General features: G+C 57.2%; 1 protein-coding gene across 4 annotated transcripts in view; it reads left to right on the top strand.

Annotated features, from left to right (window-relative positions):
- CRTC1 (CREB regulated transcription coactivator 1) overlaps window positions 1-19,212 on the top strand; it is a 71,664-nt gene that overhangs the window by 46,278 nt on the left and 6,174 nt on the right. For 2 of the 4 annotated variants that reach the window (XM_063110635.1, XM_063110634.1), the window contains 10 exons: window positions 435-529; window positions 1,961-2,046; window positions 4,756-4,796; window positions 5,269-5,489; window positions 10,212-10,345; window positions 12,125-12,277; window positions 12,386-12,436; window positions 15,048-15,152; window positions 18,087-18,173; window positions 18,742-18,922. In XM_063110635.1, coding sequence (XP_062966705.1) covers window positions 435-529; window positions 1,961-2,046; window positions 4,756-4,796; window positions 5,269-5,489; window positions 10,212-10,345; window positions 12,125-12,277; window positions 12,386-12,436; window positions 15,048-15,152; window positions 18,087-18,173; window positions 18,742-18,922 — 1,154 coding nt within the window. Of the gene's footprint in view, window positions 1-434; window positions 530-1,960; window positions 2,047-4,755; window positions 4,797-5,268; window positions 5,490-10,211; window positions 10,346-12,124; window positions 12,437-15,047; window positions 15,153-18,086; window positions 18,174-18,741; window positions 18,923-19,212 lie in introns of all 4 variants that reach the window. The other 2 variants (XM_063110633.1, XM_063110632.1) reach the window with 1 other exon arrangement.

Here is a 19,212-nt window from a genome sequence, read left to right as displayed (position 1 = left end):
TGTTACGGGGGGGGACCAAGTGATGGGCTAGGGGCTCGTACCCCCAAGGCTGGTCCCCTGTGGCACCACTGGGCTCTCCCTCGGGGGGTTTCAGCAGGAAGGCACCATTCTTTCTCTAGAGCCAAGGAGCTCATAGAAGGGCAGGGATGGGTGGGGCTGGGTTAGGGACAGAGGGACATCTCTGCCCCTGCTTTTTGTTTTCAGCAGACTTTGCAGACAAAAACCATGGTCACTGTGGTGGTTCTTTTCAGTACGATGTCCTTAGGGCTTTGCTCAGGTGCAGCAGCTTGCAAAAATGGCCCACAACTGCCCCTCTCCCCCCGTCTTGTGGAGCATGTCCTGGACAGGGTGGAGATGGCAAAACGTGAGTGGGATCAGGAGTGCTCTTTCTTTCCCGTGAGGCCGAGGCTCACTGTCTCTCTCCTGTCCTCCAGGACCAATTCTGACTCCGCCCTGCACCAGAGCACAATGACGCCCACCCAGCCAGAATCCTTTACGGGTGGGTCCCAGGACGTGCACCAGAAAAGAGGTATGGACAGGGACTTGGGTGTGTTTGCTGGGTTCAGGCAAGTCTAGCAGACAGCCCTGGTGCTCCAAGAGGTCTTAAGCACATGGGTGGAGACATCTTCAAAGGAAGACTTGGACTGTGCTGTGGGTTTGATGTGGGAGCTGGGGAGGCTTAGAGGAGCTTTCAGAGGTGCTGGTACTTGAGTTGGGTTTTGAAGAGTACATAGGAGTTTTCTGGGCAGAGAAAACAACCCCTGCAGACATACATTGGCTTTCATTCAGGGATTCAGGGCATGGCCACAAAGTCTGGGGGTCATGCAGATGATGATTTCAAATGTAGAAGGCAGCAAATCCATGCAAGGGGCATTTATGAGCTCATGACAGAGCAGTCCAGGAGCAGGCCTTCAGCTTCAGGTGTGGCTTGATCCAGGGCTTCACACTGGACTGTTTCCTGGCTCTGCTGCTCAGAACCCTCCTTGTCCACAGCCCCCGAGCCCATCTCTTCCCAACTCTCACCCAGATCCTCCTCTCCAACTGGGCGCACATCCCTGGGGCCTTCAAGGAGAGAATATGCCATCCTAAAAACTGGGGTAGCATCATGCAGAGACGCGCATGCGGATGCCATGAGGCCAGCCCCAGGAAACCCCACATGGGCCTCATCTGGCCCAAGATGGGGAAACCAGAGAACAGCATATAATAAAGGCCCAAATGCCTATTGCTTTTGTGGTAGCATTTCACTGTGTGGGTGTGTAGATATACCAGGGAGGTTCTGCTCAGAGAAGGCTTGTCAACCACACCTTCACCATGGGGCCCCAGCTCAGCAGGCAGCAGAGGCAAGATGCAGAAGGGAATGTCTCTGTAATAAAAGCAGAGCCTCCAAAACATCCAGGGCTGAGGAGGTTGGACATGATGTCTGGAGCTTGTTGAGGGCTGTTCTGAGGCTGCCATCTCCCCCGGTGGGTTCCCTGCAAACAGGGCTTTTGGGGGGTGGGTGGGAGGATGTCCTCATTCCCCGGGACCCTCTGTAACCATGGAAGGGAGCTATAACCTGGGTATCAGGTGTCAGCAGGGCGGTGGGTGCAGAATGGGCACCGTGGGGCATGCAGGGCCAGGTGGCCACTCAGGGGAGAGATCTTCCGTTCTCTGTAGCCCGAGGCTTCCGAGGCCCTTTTTGGTTCCTTGGGAGGTAGAATCAACATGTCCTTGAGCTCCAAGGCTTTTGTTTTCATTTCTTTTTAAGACACAGATTCTCTTACTACTTGAATTTTTTTCTTTTTTAATGAAACCCCTTTCTGTAGCTTTAGTACAACCCTTAGAAGTTATTGTTAGGACAATTACAGCCTTATCACGGTCGTGACTCTGTGTGTCAGGGAAGCATCCTCCCAGTGCCTCCAAGGAGGCTTCCAAGAAATTTCTTTTCTGATTCTCCTTCTCCACCATCCCCCTGCCCCAGTGTTGCTATTAACAGTCCCGGGAATGGAGGAGACCGCGTCGGAGGCAGACAAGAACCTTCCCAAGCAAGCATGGGACACCAAGAAGGTGAGTGCCTATGGGCTTCTGGAAGAATTTTTCCCTCTTGTTCTTTTCAAGTATAGCCGGGGTGGAGATAAGGAACAGCGTGTCAGAGGGCATCACCTTCCCTGAGGAATGAACCACACTCAGATTTGCTGGTGTCCAGATTCAGAGAATCCCTAAGTCCATTTAATGTCCACAGCAGGCCTGATAAACTGCTAAAAACCATGCAGAGCACTAAAACCCGTTGCTAGTCAAGTTGTGCTGAAAGAGACAGAATTGCCAGGTAGTCATTCCTTCTGGGAAACAGTACACGAGCCCGCCTCAAAACCTTTCAAAAGTTTGCATCCCAGTTCTCTCATTCCTCAGGAACTTGACCGCAGGGAGTTGAGGAATGAGCACAGAGGGTTGTATGCAGAAGTGTTCATTCAGAGCTTTTGAAATTAACCGGAACAGCCTGAATGTTCAACAATGGGAGATTTGTAGTGAGATCATCTTCACTCTCTCACCAAGATGGGATTCTATTCTGCCATTTGCAACAGCATGGTTGAGCTTGGAGAAACTTATGTTGAGTGAAATAAGCCAGGCACAGAGGGATAAATACCACATGTCCTCACTCAAAAGTGGGAGCTAAGAGAGGAAGAAGGAAGGAAGGAAAGATCACAGTAGTGTCTTGGACTTGCAGAGAATATACCTCGGGGTACAGTGTGCAGTGGGGGGAAGTGGGAGGGGTAGGGAGGTTGGGGATTAATTGGGTGGGGGACACGAGGTGTAATGGCAATTGGTGGTAATGGACATGCAGCCAGTATGGATCTCGTCATCACATCTTGGGCACAAGTGGTAATGGTCAGCTTTGTACCCCATGAATATTCATAACCAATAAAAATTTTTTAAAAAGAAGGGATTCTGAAGGAATTCTAAAGGCAGGAGAGAAACTCACAATGATGCTGTAGGAGAAAGGTATTTAGAGAAGCATAAGACCCACAGAGATACATGCAAGCAGAGATACGTGCACACAGACAGACCAGGTATGTGAGTATGTCTGACTGCACACAGACTGTCCCTATGTTCCAGTTTGGCACAGAGAATGCCTATGATTGTCATACTTGGGGAAAAAAAGCTTTTTAAAGAATTCTAACAGCCCAGACAAAATCAGAAAACAATCGTCCAGCAGCAGCAGAAAGGTGGATAAAGACATGAGGGTCCATTCACATGGCTGGATGTCATTCTGTCACTAAGGAAAAGAAAGATGGGGAGTGTCTCAATGTGGAGGGGGACACCCCTGATGGCAGGGGAGGGGGAGGGCAATGGCAAATTTTTAGTACTGTTCAGAAACCCATTAACATCTCCATAATGCTCACAGAATGCTTTTCAAAGTATTCTTTAGAAAGTGTCAAAGCACTTCACAGAAATCTGGTAACAAAGCAGATGTTTACCCACAGAATTTAGGAGCCTTTGGCCAAGTAGAAACCCGTTCTGCAGGCGCTCCCAACGGAGGCTTAATGCCCACTGGGGTCGCACGCCACCCCCAGGCCCCCCGGTTACACCTCTGGTGTGCAAGGCGGCTCCGCCTTCTCAAGACCTCAGCTGGAAGTGTCTGAGGGCCCAGGCAGCAGGCAGGGAATTAGGAAACGTGACGCAGAGCCCCCCCCCCCCCCCAAACTAGATGGGACTCTGTCCGGTCATGCCTGCTGAGAGCAGAAGAGGATTCCCTCCTTTATCTTTAGACGAGAGTCTTGGGGGCCCCTGCCTGGAGCCTGCAGTTCCTGGGGCCTGCAATGATCCCATATCCTCCAGCCCTCTCTGCAGCATTAGCATCTCTGATATCCAAAGGAGGAAACAAACCAGGGCCCTCCTGCCAAGAAGTTTTCCATGGGCACCCCCTCCCCGGGGCTGACCCACAGGGCAGCCAGGGGCTCTGACCGTGGGCAATACCCCTGAGTCCTCGTAGACCAGAGCCTGACTCTGCCCTGCCTGAGCAGCTCTTGGAGGTGCATTGCCGTGTTCTTACTATGGTCATGATTTACTTTGCCATCACTAGGAGTCCAAACCTCTTAAGCAGGGAGGAAGAGCTCTTCCCAGGGTGGGTCCTGGGTGGGAGTCACACCCCTGGGTTGCCGCTGGAAGGTGGGTCAGGTCAGAGCCTGGGCAGTGGCCTGTGAACTGTTGAGGGCATCTGGTCCAAGCCTCCTTGGGTTTCCCCAACTTAGTGTCCTTTCCTGCCTTGAACTCAGGGCCTGACCCACTCCTCAGAGACTGGTGGCTGTCCCAGTCACCCTGACCTGGGAATTGCATGGAGGGTTGGGGATGGCTCCGTGAGTTCTTAGCCTCAGGTGGTTGGGTTTCTGGTGACCCACATGCCAAGCTGGTGGCTAACCATGTTTTCCCTGGACACCTGCTGTGACAAGGGACCATGTCACCCTTGGCTGTGCCCATCCCACCAGGCAGAGGAGAGCCAGGCCCTCTCCCACCAAGGGTAGGAGCTAGGGGAGGGAGTCCTTAGGGAGACCCTCTCCACGCAACTCTTGGCTTTGCCCCAGGGTGTGGCCGGGCAGGCCCTCCACCCTGTGGGGGCTGCCCAGCCTTCATGTATGAGACTCTCTCATGCCTGCTAAACTTGGTTCTCCTTGAGCATGTCTTGGCCCTTGTGGGAAGGTTGGCCATGCCTCCAGGAAGCACAGTGCCCATGAGGAGGCCCCCAGCACCAGCTCAAGCCTCTGCTGTCTTCTCTTTCAGACGGGATCCAGACCCAAGTCCTGTGAGGTTCCTGGAATCAAGTAAGTCTCAGCAGAGCCCACCCTGCACACCCTCCACCGCATGGGGCTACCTGGACCACTCCAGGGCTTTCTGTCTGCTGTCAAGGCTGCAAATCCTGGCACGAGGGATGCTGTGCTGCTGGAGCCACCCAGCAATCCCCGTGTGGGGGATGCTCCAGCCACCCTCTGCCTGAGGACGGAGGCTCCACACACCCATCCCTCAGACACACTGCACCCCCAGGGGAAGTGGCTGCCCCTGCCTCCCACCTACCTGCAGATAGGCTGCTTCTTGAGGTCTTGTTCCAGCTGCCACTGACAGTCCTTCTATGAACCTGGTGACACCTAATCCAGGGGTGTCGTTTTGCGCCCCTAATTTTCTCCCACCAGCCCCCTCCTGTCCCCGCCTGCCCCTGCCTGCTGCAGCTTCTGGGGGAGGCCTGGCTGGCCCCCATCTTGAGAGCTCACCTCTTACCTCTGCCTGGCTTTTCTCCAGCATCTTTCCATCCGCCGACCAGGAAAACACTACAGCCCTGATCCCCGCCACCCACAACACGGGGGGCTCCCTGCCCGACCTGACCAACATCCACTTCCCCTCCCCACTGCCGACCCCACTGGACCCTGAGGAGCCCACCTTCCCTGCGCTGAGCAGCTCCAGCAGCACCGGCAACCTCGCAGCCAACCTGACACACCTGGGCATCGGCGGCGCTGGCCAGGGTAAGGGCCTAGGACATGGCACCGGGAAGTGTTCCCGACAGCTCACTACCTAGTGACAATGACATGTGCATTTGAACAGTGACTTAGCAGAGTCTTATTCATAATGCCAGGCGTCCCAGGGGTGGGAGGTAGGGAACCCTCCATGGGGGCTCAGCATTGTCAGGCTGACCCAACAGAGAATGACATCCCAGGTAGAAGGCACAGCCTGGGCAAAAGTCTGGGCTGGGAAAGTGCATGATTCTCCCAGGGATCAGACAGTGGCTTTGAGTTTGGGGCAGTGCTCAGGACCTCACAGAGAGGCTGGGGGAGCCCTGGAGGGCTTAACCTAGTCTGGGTGGGTCAGGCTTCCCCTGCCCCTTCTCACTCCCAGACACTCATGGGGGGTGGAACCAGGCCTAACCTGCCCGCCCCCCACATCTGACTGTGGCCACCTGCTTATGACACTCTGGTTCTGTCCCCTCCCCAAGCTCCATACTCATTTCCCTTTAACCACATCCACAGGGACGTCCCATGAGGCCCTCACCTGTCCCAATAGCCCCTGGTGTTGTGCTTACCCTGCTCCTCCCAGGGACCATCCTCCATTGGCTCCTGTGACTGCAGAGGTGTCCCTCTTAACTCCTCTGTCCTCTCGCCTGCCCTGACCTGTGGTCAGCATGTCTTTGGCCTCACCGTCAGGACCCTGCCCAGTGTGGACCCCCACCTCCTGCCCGGCCCCTCTCCCTTGCCCCCAGCCTCTTCTCTACCCAAAATAGCCATCAGCCCACAGCTCTTCTCTGCTCAGGACCTTGCGTGGCCCCCCAACTCCATCTCAGTGAAAGCCCAAGACCCCCGGGGCCTGAGAGGTCCGCCATGGTTCACCCTCCACCCTCTGACCTTGTCTCCTGCCTCTGCCCCCCACAGCCCATGAGCTCACCTTGGGGCCTTTACACATGCTGCTCCTGTGGTTCTCTTCAGGAGGCTACAGGGCACCTCTGTCAGCTACCCTGCCCCACCCAGACCTCATCTCCTCTGTGACGCCGTGTTGGCTCTGGTCTCACACTACAATATTTTTCTGCGCTCACCTCTGGCTAACGTTGCTACTTGGCTCCTGGGCTGTCCTGTGGGTTAGGCCTCCATTGCCCGCATCTCCAGTGTTACCATAACACCCCCGTTGCTGTGGGTTATGTGGGTTTGCATCCCAGGGCTGGCAGGCATCTGGCTTTCAGGGAGGAGATGGGTTGGCCCCAACCAGCCTCACGTGGTGGGATGGGCAGGAGGGGCCATGGCAGGGGTATGTTGGGAGGTGGGTTTGTCCCCACCGTGTGCTCTGTCCTGCCTCAGAGCTACAGAACGAACCTACGCTCCCCTGTCCGTGGTCCACCCTATCTCCACCCCAAGCTTGGTGGGCTGTGCTGTGCAGGGTTTTCCATGAGAATCACATGCTTAAATTTGGATTTGGCAAAGTTCCTCTGGCCGCCCTGTGGAGAAGGAGCTATCAGGAGCGCTGACAGCTCCTGGATCAGGGCAGAACCCCAAGCAGGTGCTTGGCAGAGAGACTTCAGGGTGAAATTGGCCCTCCTGGGAGCTGGGTTGATGCGAGGACTGGAGGTACCCAGAGTTGCCCTGACTTTGGTGCTGATGGGTTGGGACAGGTGAGGGCATTAGGGATGATACGGATGTCCCTGGGATTTTGGATGAGGGTATGGAGGCCAGAAGGGTGAAGAGAGGAATAGAACCTGGCTTGGGGCATCGAGGCAGTGTTCTGTCTTCTACACCCTGGCCTCAGGATCACCAAGGAAGGTCCAGAGACAAAATGCGCAAATTTAGGGGAGCAGAGGTTCATTGCCCCTGAGAGACAAGACCAGGCAGGGGTGTCTGCACGTGCCTGTGCAAAGCGAAGAACCCAAAGGTCAGCTCAGGGCTGCCAGCACACTCACCCCCACCCCACGCAGATGCCTGTCTGCTGGCCCCCTTTTTCCCTTCATGTTTCACGGTGGCCTCCAGAGCATATCACCCCCTCTGCTGGAGGGTCCTTGGCAGTCCCCCAGTGCCCGCCCGGGAGCCGCACACCTCCAGCTGGCGCCCAGTCTAAACAAACACAGGAAAACACACAACACATGTGAAAAGCAGAGCCAGGCTGGCCGGAGCACGCGGCCCATAATGTCTGACATGTGTTGGGTTGTTTGTGAACCTGCCGCTCCAGCAGCATGCCTGGCAGGGGCCTTGCTTTCCAGGCGCTTTTCAAGTCAAACTGAGCCACCCACCCCAGCACACGTGGAGCTTGCATCCCCTCTCACCCCTCCCCCCCTGCAGCCCATCCGCCAGTCGGGACATGAGCCCCTCGGGGAGGAGAGGCCTCTGCCTCCCAGGGGACTGTGCCCCTCTCATCTCCTTCCGTGTTTGCCAAAGTCATGTCCTTGGCTGCTTGCCAGAATGCAGGAGGAGGGCAGGCTCCAGGTCCTCCTTCCTGGCACAGCTCTGAGGCCAGCCGGTCCCACTAGCAGGGCTTGTGTGCCACAGGGTGGGCCCTGCCACCTGGTCCACCCTGCCCACCCAGTCTGCCCTCCCTGGCAGCTCTCCCTGTCCACCTCAAACTTCCCTTTAGGGAAGTTTGAGCGGGCTCTGCTCCTATTCCCAGGTGATCCACGTTGCCAAAAGGAATTCAACAGCACGGCACCCGTCACCCTCCTGGCCCAGCTGGCCTCTTGGGGCGGCCAGGAGCTCATTTAGCAGCTCCGAGGAGGATTAAAAACTCCATGTATTCAGGGCACCCACTGCAGAATAGGCAGATCCAGCTCAGTGGTATATTTCATATGGCCCACAATTGTGTGTGTGTGGTACTTGGAACTGGCATTTAAAAATCAAAGGAGTACATGTGGAAAGTAGGATTTCTCTTCGGCTTCTCTTGAAGAATCAAAAGGTTCAGCAGCAATGGGTTGACAACCTGCACCTCGAGATGGGCCAGAGCGCTCCAGTTTGCCATGGGCCCCACCTGCCTCTGTTTCCCCATGTCCACCCTCCCTCTTGGCATTTGTCTCTGTTGCTTACCAAACCCTGACATCTGCTTCCAACCTGGGCATCGGTGTTTCTCGGCACACTGGATGCATGAAATGGGGTTCACTCAGAGAAGAAGAGGAAGTGGCCCAGGGTCACAACTCTGAGTGTGGTCTGAGCAGGTGTCTCCCAGACTCCCCCCGTGTAGGCCTTGCTGATGCCTCCCTTGACATCGTTGATTCAGGCACCCAGAGTCTGTGCATACACCAGCCCTCGGGGCTCTGGCAGGAGCTCTGGATGGCACCAGGCACCTCCCCAGTGCTCAGCTAAGTGGAGCCGCCAGGGAGTCCAAGGGGAGGTGCAGGCATGACCAAACTCGCCCAGTGAGAAGCTGCCTTGGGCACAGACAAGGCTGCTCATCATCTCCTCAGCGTGCTTTTGGGTGCATTCATGGAAGCCCATGAACCCGCTGTCCCATCTGCTGGAACAGGGTTGACTTGGTGCCCTGGGCGGGATGGGCCCGGATATCCCAGGGTGAGTCAGCTGGCTTTACCCCGGCTTGGCTGCAGGACAGACTCTTCACAGCTTGCTTATGACCTCTCTGGGGCCTCCTGGGTGAACCCCAGAGGGCCCCTGTTACCATTGCCATTTCACTGATGAGGTAACTGAGTTGAGGAAACCAAGTCTTGGGATGGATAAGGGGCCAGACCCCCAGAACCCCCCAGCTTGGGGTAGCCTGTTGCCTTCCTGGCGTGGTGCCCTGGGATAACCCAGCAGGTCCTAACTGCTGCCACGCTGAACTTGACTTCACCCTGCTCCCTCACTGTGCTGCATCCAGGGATTGGATTGCTTGGGGACAAGGGTTATGGGGGCCAGGGTGAGGGAAGGGACAGCACAGAGGCCCTTGGCAGGAGTTCCAACAGGAATGAGCATGTCAGATCCCAGGGCAGGGAGAGGGGAGAACATTAAGGAATAACAGTTTTTATTTTGGGCAGCCCATTTGGGGCGGTGCTGCAGAATGGGGAATGCACAAGGTGACGTGGGGGGAGGCATTGCACATGGGATGTCAGAGGGCCAGCGGGTACTCAGATATGGGGGCCAAGAGGAGCAGTTACAGGAATGGACACATTCAACAAAGGGGGGTGAGAAGAGCTATGAGGCTGGAGAGGAAACCGCAGTGTCAGGCAGGACTGACGTGCTTGAAACTAACTGAAACCCAAGCCAGTTTAAGCAAAAGAGGGGATTTATTGTCTCCTGAAATCAGAAAGCGCCAGCGTGGCTGGACTGGTGCTCAGGTGCCACTTCTCCCCCTTGTGGCCCCAGAATGTCCCCCACAGTTTCAGACAGCTCTTCCTGGAATTCTATCCAAAGTCCCAGGGCAAGCTCTCATTGGACCAGCATGGTCACATGCCCATCTAGGGACCAGTCACACACTCCAGAGATGTGGAAGTGCTGACTGGCTGGGCCTGTAGGACACGCCCTCTTGGAGGGATGGTAGGGACAGTGGGGAAGAATGGAGGAACAGACCATGGAGGACCTGGTTGGAGGACCCCAGATTTAGGGACTTGGGCCTCTGAGGGGGCATCCCAGATATGGCAGTTGGGATGTGCCCCACTGGGCTCTGTCTAAGCAACTGAGCTGTCCCCATGCAGTGTGATGGTGGGTGTTGAGCAGTCGGTGGCTGTGTGAACAGCCTTTCCTCAGCAATCTCACTCCCACTCCCTCCCTGCCTCCCTTCTTCCTTTCCAGGGATGAGCACGCCAGGCAACTCCCCGCAGCACCGCCCCACCAGCGTCAGTTCCCTGTCCCTGAGCACAGAGGCGAGGCGGCAGCAGGCCCAGCAGGTGTCACCCACTCTCTCCCCGCTGTCACCCATCACTCAGGTGCGAGGGTGTGGTAGGGGCAGGTGGGCAGGGCCCTGCTCTGCTTCAATGGGAGGCCTCCTGGTCCTTCCGGGGGCCACGGAATCCTGAGAAAGTTCCCAACACTTTTACTTGTTATTAACAAATTTTCAAACACATGGGAAATGCAAAAATCAGTGGTCTTGGAGTCCCCCCACCCATCGCAGGCAGATGGAACGGCTAGCCATCAGCTTCTGCCTGTTGTGAAAAGGCGTTCTTCAGCATTGATGCTTTCTCTTCTTCAGGGGCTAGTTGAAAGGTTACATAATAAAATGCAGAGTTTAGCTTTTGTTCTGTCAATTTGCTGTATTTGCTCCATCTGCCTATTTTGATAGTTTGTACATGTCTAGGAATGTCCATTTCATCTAGGTTATCCAACTTGTTGGGCATAGGATTGCTTATAGTACCCTCTCATGATCCTGGTTTTTTGCAGCTGGCTGGTAAGAGATTGCCATCCTCATTTCTGTGAAGTTGGTAGCAAAGTTCCCACTTTCATTTCTGATTTTAGTAATTTGAGTCTTCTCTCTTTTTTTACTTGGTCAATCCAGCCTAATAGAATGAGTTGGGAAGTGTTTCCTCCTTTCCTAGTTTTCAGATGAGGATGAGAAGCAATTTAATTCCTCTATAAACGTTTGATAAAACTCACCAGTGAAGCCATGTGGGTCTTGGCTTGTCTTTGTTGGGAGGTTTAAAATTACTGATCCAATGTCCTTACTTGTTGTCAAGCTATTCTTATTTTCTATTTCTTCTTGAATCAATTTTGGTTGCAGATGTGTTTCTAGGAATTTGTCCATTTCGTGTATTTTTAAAAAATCTCTAATAGGGAACTTTGTCGTGTTTTGTTTGTTTGCTTTTTAACGTAATCATGATGGCCTTGTCCACCACCAACAAAATTAACAGTAATTCTTCTGTACCTTCAGATGCCTGGCTTGGGCCTGGTGGCCACCTGCCCCTCACCCCCCACGTCTCTGTCTGCTTATAAGGTTGTCTTGTTGGGATCAGGATCCAGACAGAGCCATGGGTGGCTCCTGGTGGCTTTGTGTTCAGTCTCTTCAAGAACTAACTTGTCTTGTGCCTCCTTCCTTTTCTGGAAATTCTTTTTATTTGTGGACTACCCACTGCTTATTAGGGGCCAGGTATTCCGCTAAATGTTTGCATCCATCCCATAGCTCCTGGGCATGACCAGCCTCTCTCAGAGGGACGCCCACCTGCCCTAGGGACTGTCAGCTTCCCTGCGGCCCTGGCTATGAGTTTCTGCACAAACTGTGTCACATTCTTCCCTGTGCTTATTTTTCTCTTTTCAACTCTGAGGTCAGTCCTTGCTGAGTGACCACACCAGTGCCTCTCTCACCTGCAACCTCTCCAGCGTGGGCAAGGCTTTGGGGTAGGGGTGGAAGGTTCTTCCCCACTAGGACCCCAGAGCTGGCTGCCCACTGAGCTACTGGAGTGTGGCCTCCCTGTGGCTGCCCTGCAGCAGCTGGGGACTGCCTGAGCCGCCTGACATGTACTGAGAGTGAAGGGCCCACTGGGTGCAGGGTACAGCCAGCTGGTTTAGACACCCAGGCCCCATCCAGCTCCAGCCTAACTCCTTGTGGGCCCTGGCTAGGTCTTTAGGAGCTCCCAGTCCAGGGGCCGGACTTCGTAAGGTTTGTCTATTCCGTGTTGCTGAGCATGCCAGGCCGTGGGGGCCGACAGAGACCAGGTGCTCGCGGCCTGGCCCCATGCAATGTGCCTCCGCCTGATGCCCTCTTCTCCCCCCAGGCTGTGGCCATGGACGCCCTGTCTCTGGAGCAGCAACTGCCCTACGCATTCTTCACCCAGACGGGCTCCCAACAGCCTCCACCACCACAGCCCCAGCCCCCACCGCCTCCTCCACCGGCGTCCCAGCAGCAGCCATCCCCACCGTCCCCACAGGTGCCCGTCCACCTTCCCCCGGGCGGCCCCCTGATGCCAAGAGCCAGCTTGACACGGGGGCCGCAGCTACCCCCACTTGCTGTCACAGTACCGTCCTCTCTCCCCCAGTCTCCCTCAGAGAACCCAGGCCAGCCATCGATGGGGATCGACATTGCCTCGGTAAGCCCACGACAGGGTCCTGTGGAGCCTGGGTGGGGGGCTCATAGAGGAGGAGCCTGGGCCTGCAGGGGGCCGGTCAGGGCACCTGGCTGCATATGCAGTCCCACTGAGGCCGACCTCTACCAGGATCAAGACCAAAGCAAATGCTGCCCTGGGCCTGCCCCAGGCTAGACGATGGGGTTTACAGCTTGGGATCTTCAAGCTAAGGTTGCCACCCTGTGTATAAGCGGGGAAACTGAGGCATGAGCAGGATCACTGGCCCCAGACTCCACCAAAGTGGGCCACCCTGTGTTGGGGGAGCTCTTGGCCCCTGCTGTCCCTCCTACCCGAAGCCAGGCTTCCTTGGAGGCAGGAAGAGCACAAAGCTCTCAGGGCCTGGGAAGCAGACTTCTGGAAGTCAGGGGGCACAATTGAACTCAGGGGAGGGAAGGACTAACCCTAATCCTAACTCTGTGAGGCAGTGGCTCATGCAGCATGGTGCCCGGGGCTGGGGGGGCTGCAGCTCAGACTGTGGGACCCCTGCCCAGGGCCAGACTCAGGGAACAGGTGCTGGGTTGGATCCCTGCACCTGCAGGCCTTTCTGACTGTTCAGACTTTCTTCCTGGCCACTACAGTGGGAGGAGACGGGTGGGTCACAGCTATGTTTAGCCACATCCAGGGGAGTAGGGGCCCATGTTTGGGGTGCAGTGAGTCCACTCCATCCTGGGCTGCCAGCCCCAGACTAAACATTATCAGAATGTCACATGCTCTGCAAAGAACAGACCCCTGAGCTGGGCAGGGCGGGTGGCTGACCCAACAAGCAGAGACCCACATTCCCAAGCTGCTCTGACGCCTTGGAGGGCATCCACCCAGGGTCCCCCAGATAGGGAAGTGCCCAAGTCTTTCCTTTGGCGTAAACACAGTGGGTGCCAAGGGAGGGGGCCTCACGTTAGAGCTTGGGGCACGTTGGAAGCACAGGGTTTCTGGGCCAGGTGTAGAGACAGCCCCTCCCATGGCTCTTGGGTCAGGTTGTTTACCGCCCAGCCCCACTCCCCCAAAAAAGATGGATTCCTGCCCCCAGGGACTTCTAGCTTCCATGGGGGACAGACTCTGGTGGCCTCCTCTGTGAGTTTCTGCAGACTTACTGAGCAGAATTTCCCTCTGGACATTTTCTTTCCAACTCTGAAAGGCTCAAGCTTGTCATCCTCAGTTGACCGAGTTGGCACCTCTATCCCCCCACACCCTGCTGAGTGAGCCCATCCCCCCCTGCCCTGCCCCAGCCCCACCTGGACTCAACCCTCACCCCAAACTGCTTAGAAAGGGCCACTGAGGATGTGGGGGAAATGGAGAAATTATGGGACCCTGGGCCAGTCAGGCCAGGTCTCACTGAACAGTAGGCTCAGAGAGGTCAGACAGTTTGTCCAGAGGCATACAGCGTGGCTGTGCCAGCCCAGGAACAGATGGTCCTGAATTCAGATCCTAGCCCAGCCTGGCCTGCCTCGGATGGGCCTGGACTACAGCATTGACAAGCCAAGGACCTCTGTTCCTCGAATGGGTTGAAGACGTGGCTGCACCTCAGGGGCCTCTCAGATGGGATAACCCCAGTGGGCTTGTTCTCAGGGACACCAGCTATGGTGACTGACCCATGCTGGGAGCCTGCAGTGTGCCCAGGGTGGCCTTCACTGCCAGTCCCACCACCTCGAGAGCAGGAGGACCTGCCGTGGGCATGCAGCTAGAGGGAATTGGGAGCAGAAGGCTGCGCCCACCTGCCCAGTCCTGGCCTTCCCTGCCTGTGTGGGTGTGTGCAGACACATGCATATGGGGGCTGTGCATACACGTGTATGTACATTTGTGTGAGGGTGTGTGCATGTGTCAGTGTGGGTGTACGTGTATGCATGTGTATTTCTGTGGGTTTGTGCATACATGTCTACACTTGTGCATGCACGTGTGGGTGTGTGCATGTGTCTGGGTGTGTGCAAGCATGTATGCATTCATGTGTGGTGTGTGTGCATGCATGTGTGTGTGCATGCACACGTGCGCCCAAGTGTGTGTGTGCGTGCATGCCCATGTGTGGTGTGTGTGCATGCACCTGTGTACATGTGTGTAACCAAGTGTGTTGGTTTCTGTGCATGCACGTGTGTGTGCCCATGTGGTGGTGTGTGGCAATGCATGTGTGGGTGTGCATCCATATGTGTCTATGGGTGCACGTGTGTGTCTAGGTGTGCATGTGTAGGTGTGTGCATACCCGTGTGCATGTGTGTGCACATGTTGCAGTCCGGCCCTGACATCTGAGTCGAGGCCAGCCCTTCCATTTCCCTCCTGGGAGGGAGGGCAGTTCTGTGGGGCTGGGCTCTGGGCTCTTGTAGCAACCCACACACACCCCTCCTGGGGGAGCTGGGTATGGAGGCAGGTTCCCATGACATCTCAGGCTCAGACGGCTCAGGGACATCCATTTCCTGCAGGTGCCTAAGGATTCTCTGCTTACCCATGAGGTGGCACCCACCACCAAGGCATCTGGGGGGGGGGCTGCCAGAGGGCTTATCAGGGTATAGGCCACTTTCTGGAAGCCAGGATGAACCCCATGTGCAGGCATCCAGGCCCTGCTGGTGCCCTGACCCGTCTGTCCTCGCAGGCACCGGCTCTGCAGCAGTACCGCACTAGTGCTGGCTCCCCGGCCAACCAGTCTCCCACCTCGCCTGTCTCCAATCAAGGCTTCTCCCCAGGGAGCTCCCCGCAAGTAAGGGACGCCGCCCCCCCTCCAGCCCCCACAGTCCCGCCTTGCTTCATGTCCCCATGCCCCCTCCTGCCCGCCTGCTGTCTGTGCCTCACGCCTCACTCCATCCCATCTCATCCAATCCGTGGAACCAGAGCTGTGCACCCACCAGGCTGCACCAGGGCAGAGACCAGACCACTGGTGGCCACCCTGGGCAGAGGAGGAGGCACTGCCTCCCGCCCCCTCATGCCCCTTCTCGGGAGCTGCTGTGTTCCTGTTCTGTCTTTGTGGTTTCTGCCGAGCACTGGCTGAGGCTGGCAGGGGCTTCTCACTTGGATTAGGTACGTTAGTGACAGCTGCGGCCCCGTGGGGCTACACCCAGCATCTCCACGGAGTGGCCCAGGGACGATGCCTCTAAACACCCATGGGCCATCAGAACCCATCCCAGTGTGAGCACTCCCACTTTGGGATGCAGCTGAAGTGACCGGCTGGCCTGTGGGGGAGGCTCTGACCCCTCACTCAGTCCCCACTGCTCCCCTCTGCTCTGTGGAAGGGTGTGTCCCTCAGCTTACTAGCCTGGAAAGCTCCAAGGGGCTCCATGGCATCTCAGGTCTTCGTTTCCATCCCATGGATGAGGAGACTGAGGCTGGCCCCAGGCGATGGGGCGGGGTGTGACCTCTTTGTCACACTTGGGCTCTCCTTCCTGCCACACCTGGCACAGTTGGGCCTAGGGCTCTGATGCTCCCCACCTCTCCCGAGCCCAGGTTTCTCAGACTCTCCCCTATACCTCCAGAAGCCACTTCAGTGCCCAAATAGAGGGTTCGATCCTCCTTCTTGGCTTGAGCTGGCAGAGAAGCTGTCCTTCCAGCTGGGGCCTGGCAGGAATGAGGTCAGGCTCCCTTGTCCCAGGGGACACACCATAGGTGCCAGTACAAGGATAGTGAGGACCCATGTGTAGGGACACCTGCCTCATAAGCCCAGGGTCCTGCTGGGATCACTGCTCACAGCTCCTCCTCTGAAGGCAGGGCAGGGGGTGGGGGGTCTGTGGCCATGAACTTAAGGCAGGGCGTGGTCAGCCTGGTGTCTGCACACGCTCTGTCCATCCACTGCGGCTCTGAGCTCTTGGGCTCCAGCCACGTCTGGTCACGTCATGTGGTGCTGGTGGGGGAGGGGCCAGAGACTCTGGTCCAGGCAGGGGAAGTGGCAGGTGGTGCCTGTCCCCTGTGGGCAGCCAGTGAAGGTCTCTTGCAGGACAGAGCAGGAGTTAGGGGTCAAGCGGATTTCTGTCAGGAGTCACATGAATGGCTGGTTCATTCTCTGTCCCAAGCCAAAGTGGGTTAGTCTGCCGCACAGCAAGTGTGTTGCTGTCTCGTCAAGGCCGTGTCTGTGTGTCTATTGTCTGTTGTGTACTGGTGTGGAAGCAGGTGGCTCACATGGTCTGAGGACAGGACCATCAGGACATGGCACCCCCAACCAGAGACGAGGCACAGGGGGCTCTCTCAGGCAGCAGGTGCCAGGCAGAGGCCATACCTGATTTCCCACTGTGACTGTTTCCAAGGACTCAGTCGTTGGCCTGTGAGCTTGGTCACCCCACACCTCCCTGCCTGGGCAGCATCTCCTTGGGGTGCACTGGGCAGCTGCGATTTGGTCCTAGGTGAGGCATCCCACACCTTCTGAGCTGACCTCCTTGGCAACCCTTGTGGCACAAGAGAAACAGCCTGTTTCCCTGTGTGTGCTGGGTCTCTCTGAGTCCAAGGCCATGGGGACAGGACTGGGGCCTATCTTGGAAGCCCAGTCCCTCCCCACCCCACCCGGGGTCCTGAGCCCCAGAACAAACCTGCCCCAACGTCGGACGAGGTCTGTGGCAGCCGGTGTGAAATTGATGCCTCTTTCTTACTGGCTAAACCCAGCCACTACCTTGAGGGCCCTCTTCTCCAAAACCTGAAGCTGTCAGTTTTTAGGGCAATGGCAGAATTTTGCCACATTGGCCGCTCCTTCCCTTCCTCGTTTCCCCTTTTTAACTCCTCCCTGGCATTTAAATGGAATGTCCAAGCTTTTGGTTGCCCAAGTACACGGGGATCTAGAACAAAGCGAAGATGGGGAGCTCAAGGGGAAGAGGTTCAGGGCCTTTGATCTATGGAGACATTTACTGGGACTCCAGCCGGGCACATGTGTCACATGGTACTCTGGGAATGGCCTCAGTGCAGCGGCTTCTTCAGGCTACCCTGTCCCACAGAGGAGGAAACAGGCCAGAGCTCCCAGCCGTGGGGACACTGCTGGCTGGGCTGTGGATGTGTTTCCCGAGGCCTCAGTACCCCAGGCATGACCTGACACATGCACACCTACCCCTGCCCTCCCACGCCCTGGCAGGCTCTGTCCTGACTTCTCCCTGCTGGCGTGGGCTTTAAACGTCCCCTTTCCAGTGTCTCAGCCCTCCACTCCTCTCCCAGAGACAGCCCTGGTCCCTGCCCCTGAGAGCCCCAGCTGGCCTTGGATCTCAGGAGTCAGGCTGTGCCATTCTCCCACTCCCCCCAGGCCCTGGGGTGTCGCAGGGCAGGGGCTGTCCTGGGTCTATCCTGTGCTTGCATCGCTGGTGGTCGGCTCTGTGCGCCTGTCCTGTTCACATGCGTGTGGCCTAAGCCCTGTCTTGTGTCTCCCTGGTGGCCCCCCAGGGGTTGCCATTCGTATTGAATGTCGCATCTGGGCACCTCCCACCTTGGCCCATTCCCAGGCTCTCTGAAGGTTCCTCATCCCTAAATGGGGTCTCCCACGCTTCCTCAAGTAGGGGAGATGGGGTGATGCTTTGGGGGGCACCCCAGGAGCCCCAAGATAAACGTTGGCAGCAGCAGGCTCCTGCATCCCAACATTCGTCCAGGCGGCTCCAGGGACCTTTGTCCTGCCACTCGTACCCCTGCTGTCTGGGGCGGTGACCACAGCAGGCCTCTCTTCTGTCTGCAGCACTCCTCCACCCTGGGCAGCGTGTTTGGGGACTCGTACTTTGAGCAGCAGATGGCGGCTAGACAGGCCAATGCTCTGTCCCACCAGGTGAGCGGGCACCCAGGCCGCCTGGCTGGTGCCCATGGCAATGCTCGCCGGGACCTGGGCCTCGCGGGTCAGGGCTTTGCTTCTTGGCCTCCCTCCCTCTCCTGTCTGCCAAGGCCCCCGATGGGGGTGGCTTGGCTTGGCCTTCCCTGGAGTCTGCACCCAGCCCCGCAGAGCGGAGGCGGAGGGCTGCAGGCAGGAAGGGCAGGCGGGAGCACCGAGCAGGGCGGGGCGAGCGCCAGGGGCCGGGGCGGGTCTGTGCCAGTGGGGCGGGGCGAGTGGGGCGGCAGCGCCTCTGCCTGGCGGTGCACATGGGTTTGCCAGGAGTTTCGCTGGCTTTGCTCAAAGGCGAGGGTCAGGGCATCAGGGCACGCAGGGGTTTCACCACGTCCTGGGGCTGTTCACTCACTCGCTCATGTATCCATTCATCCATCAGCAAGCCCTGAGTGTGACAGGAGGCCTGGGACGCGGGGCACTTGAGCTTGAGCAGCCCGGCCAACAGCAGCCAGGGGCCCTGGGCGGCGACTCAGTGGGGTGTAGCCGTCTCATAGCCTGGTTCTTCCCTTGCCAGCTGGAGCAGTTCAACATGATGGAGAACGCCATCAGCTCCAGCAGCCTGTACAGCCCGGGCTCCACACTCAATTACTCGCAGGCGGCCATGATGGGCCTCACGGGCAGCCACGGGAGCCTGCCGGACACCCAGCCACTCGGCTACCCCAGCCACAGCAGCATCCCCAACATCATTCTCACAGGTGAGCACCAGGGCCTGCGGGGACCCTGCACAGGCATCCTTGGGGGGGTCTCCTTCATGGGACCCCCTCGGACCCTGTCTCAGATCCCCTGTCCTGGAGGGAGATGGCGTGATGGAACTGAAACTGCCACCCCACACCGGGTGGGGGCCCAAGTAGTCCAGACCCCCTCCTCCTTGAACTTGACTGACTCCTGGGGCTTTGAGGCAGTCCGGTGGGGACACACCTGACAAAGCCAATCACTTGGCCTGCCCCACATTAGCTGAGTGTGTGCTAGGGCCACAGGTGACTGT

The sequence above is a fragment of the Cynocephalus volans genome, chromosome 10 (assembly GCF_027409185.1).
Source record: "Cynocephalus volans isolate mCynVol1 chromosome 10, mCynVol1.pri, whole genome shotgun sequence".
Lineage (NCBI taxonomy): Eukaryota > Metazoa > Chordata > Mammalia > Dermoptera > Cynocephalidae > Cynocephalus > Cynocephalus volans.
Note: the sequence above shows the minus strand (reverse complement) of the source record. Positions and strands in the feature narration are given on the sequence as shown.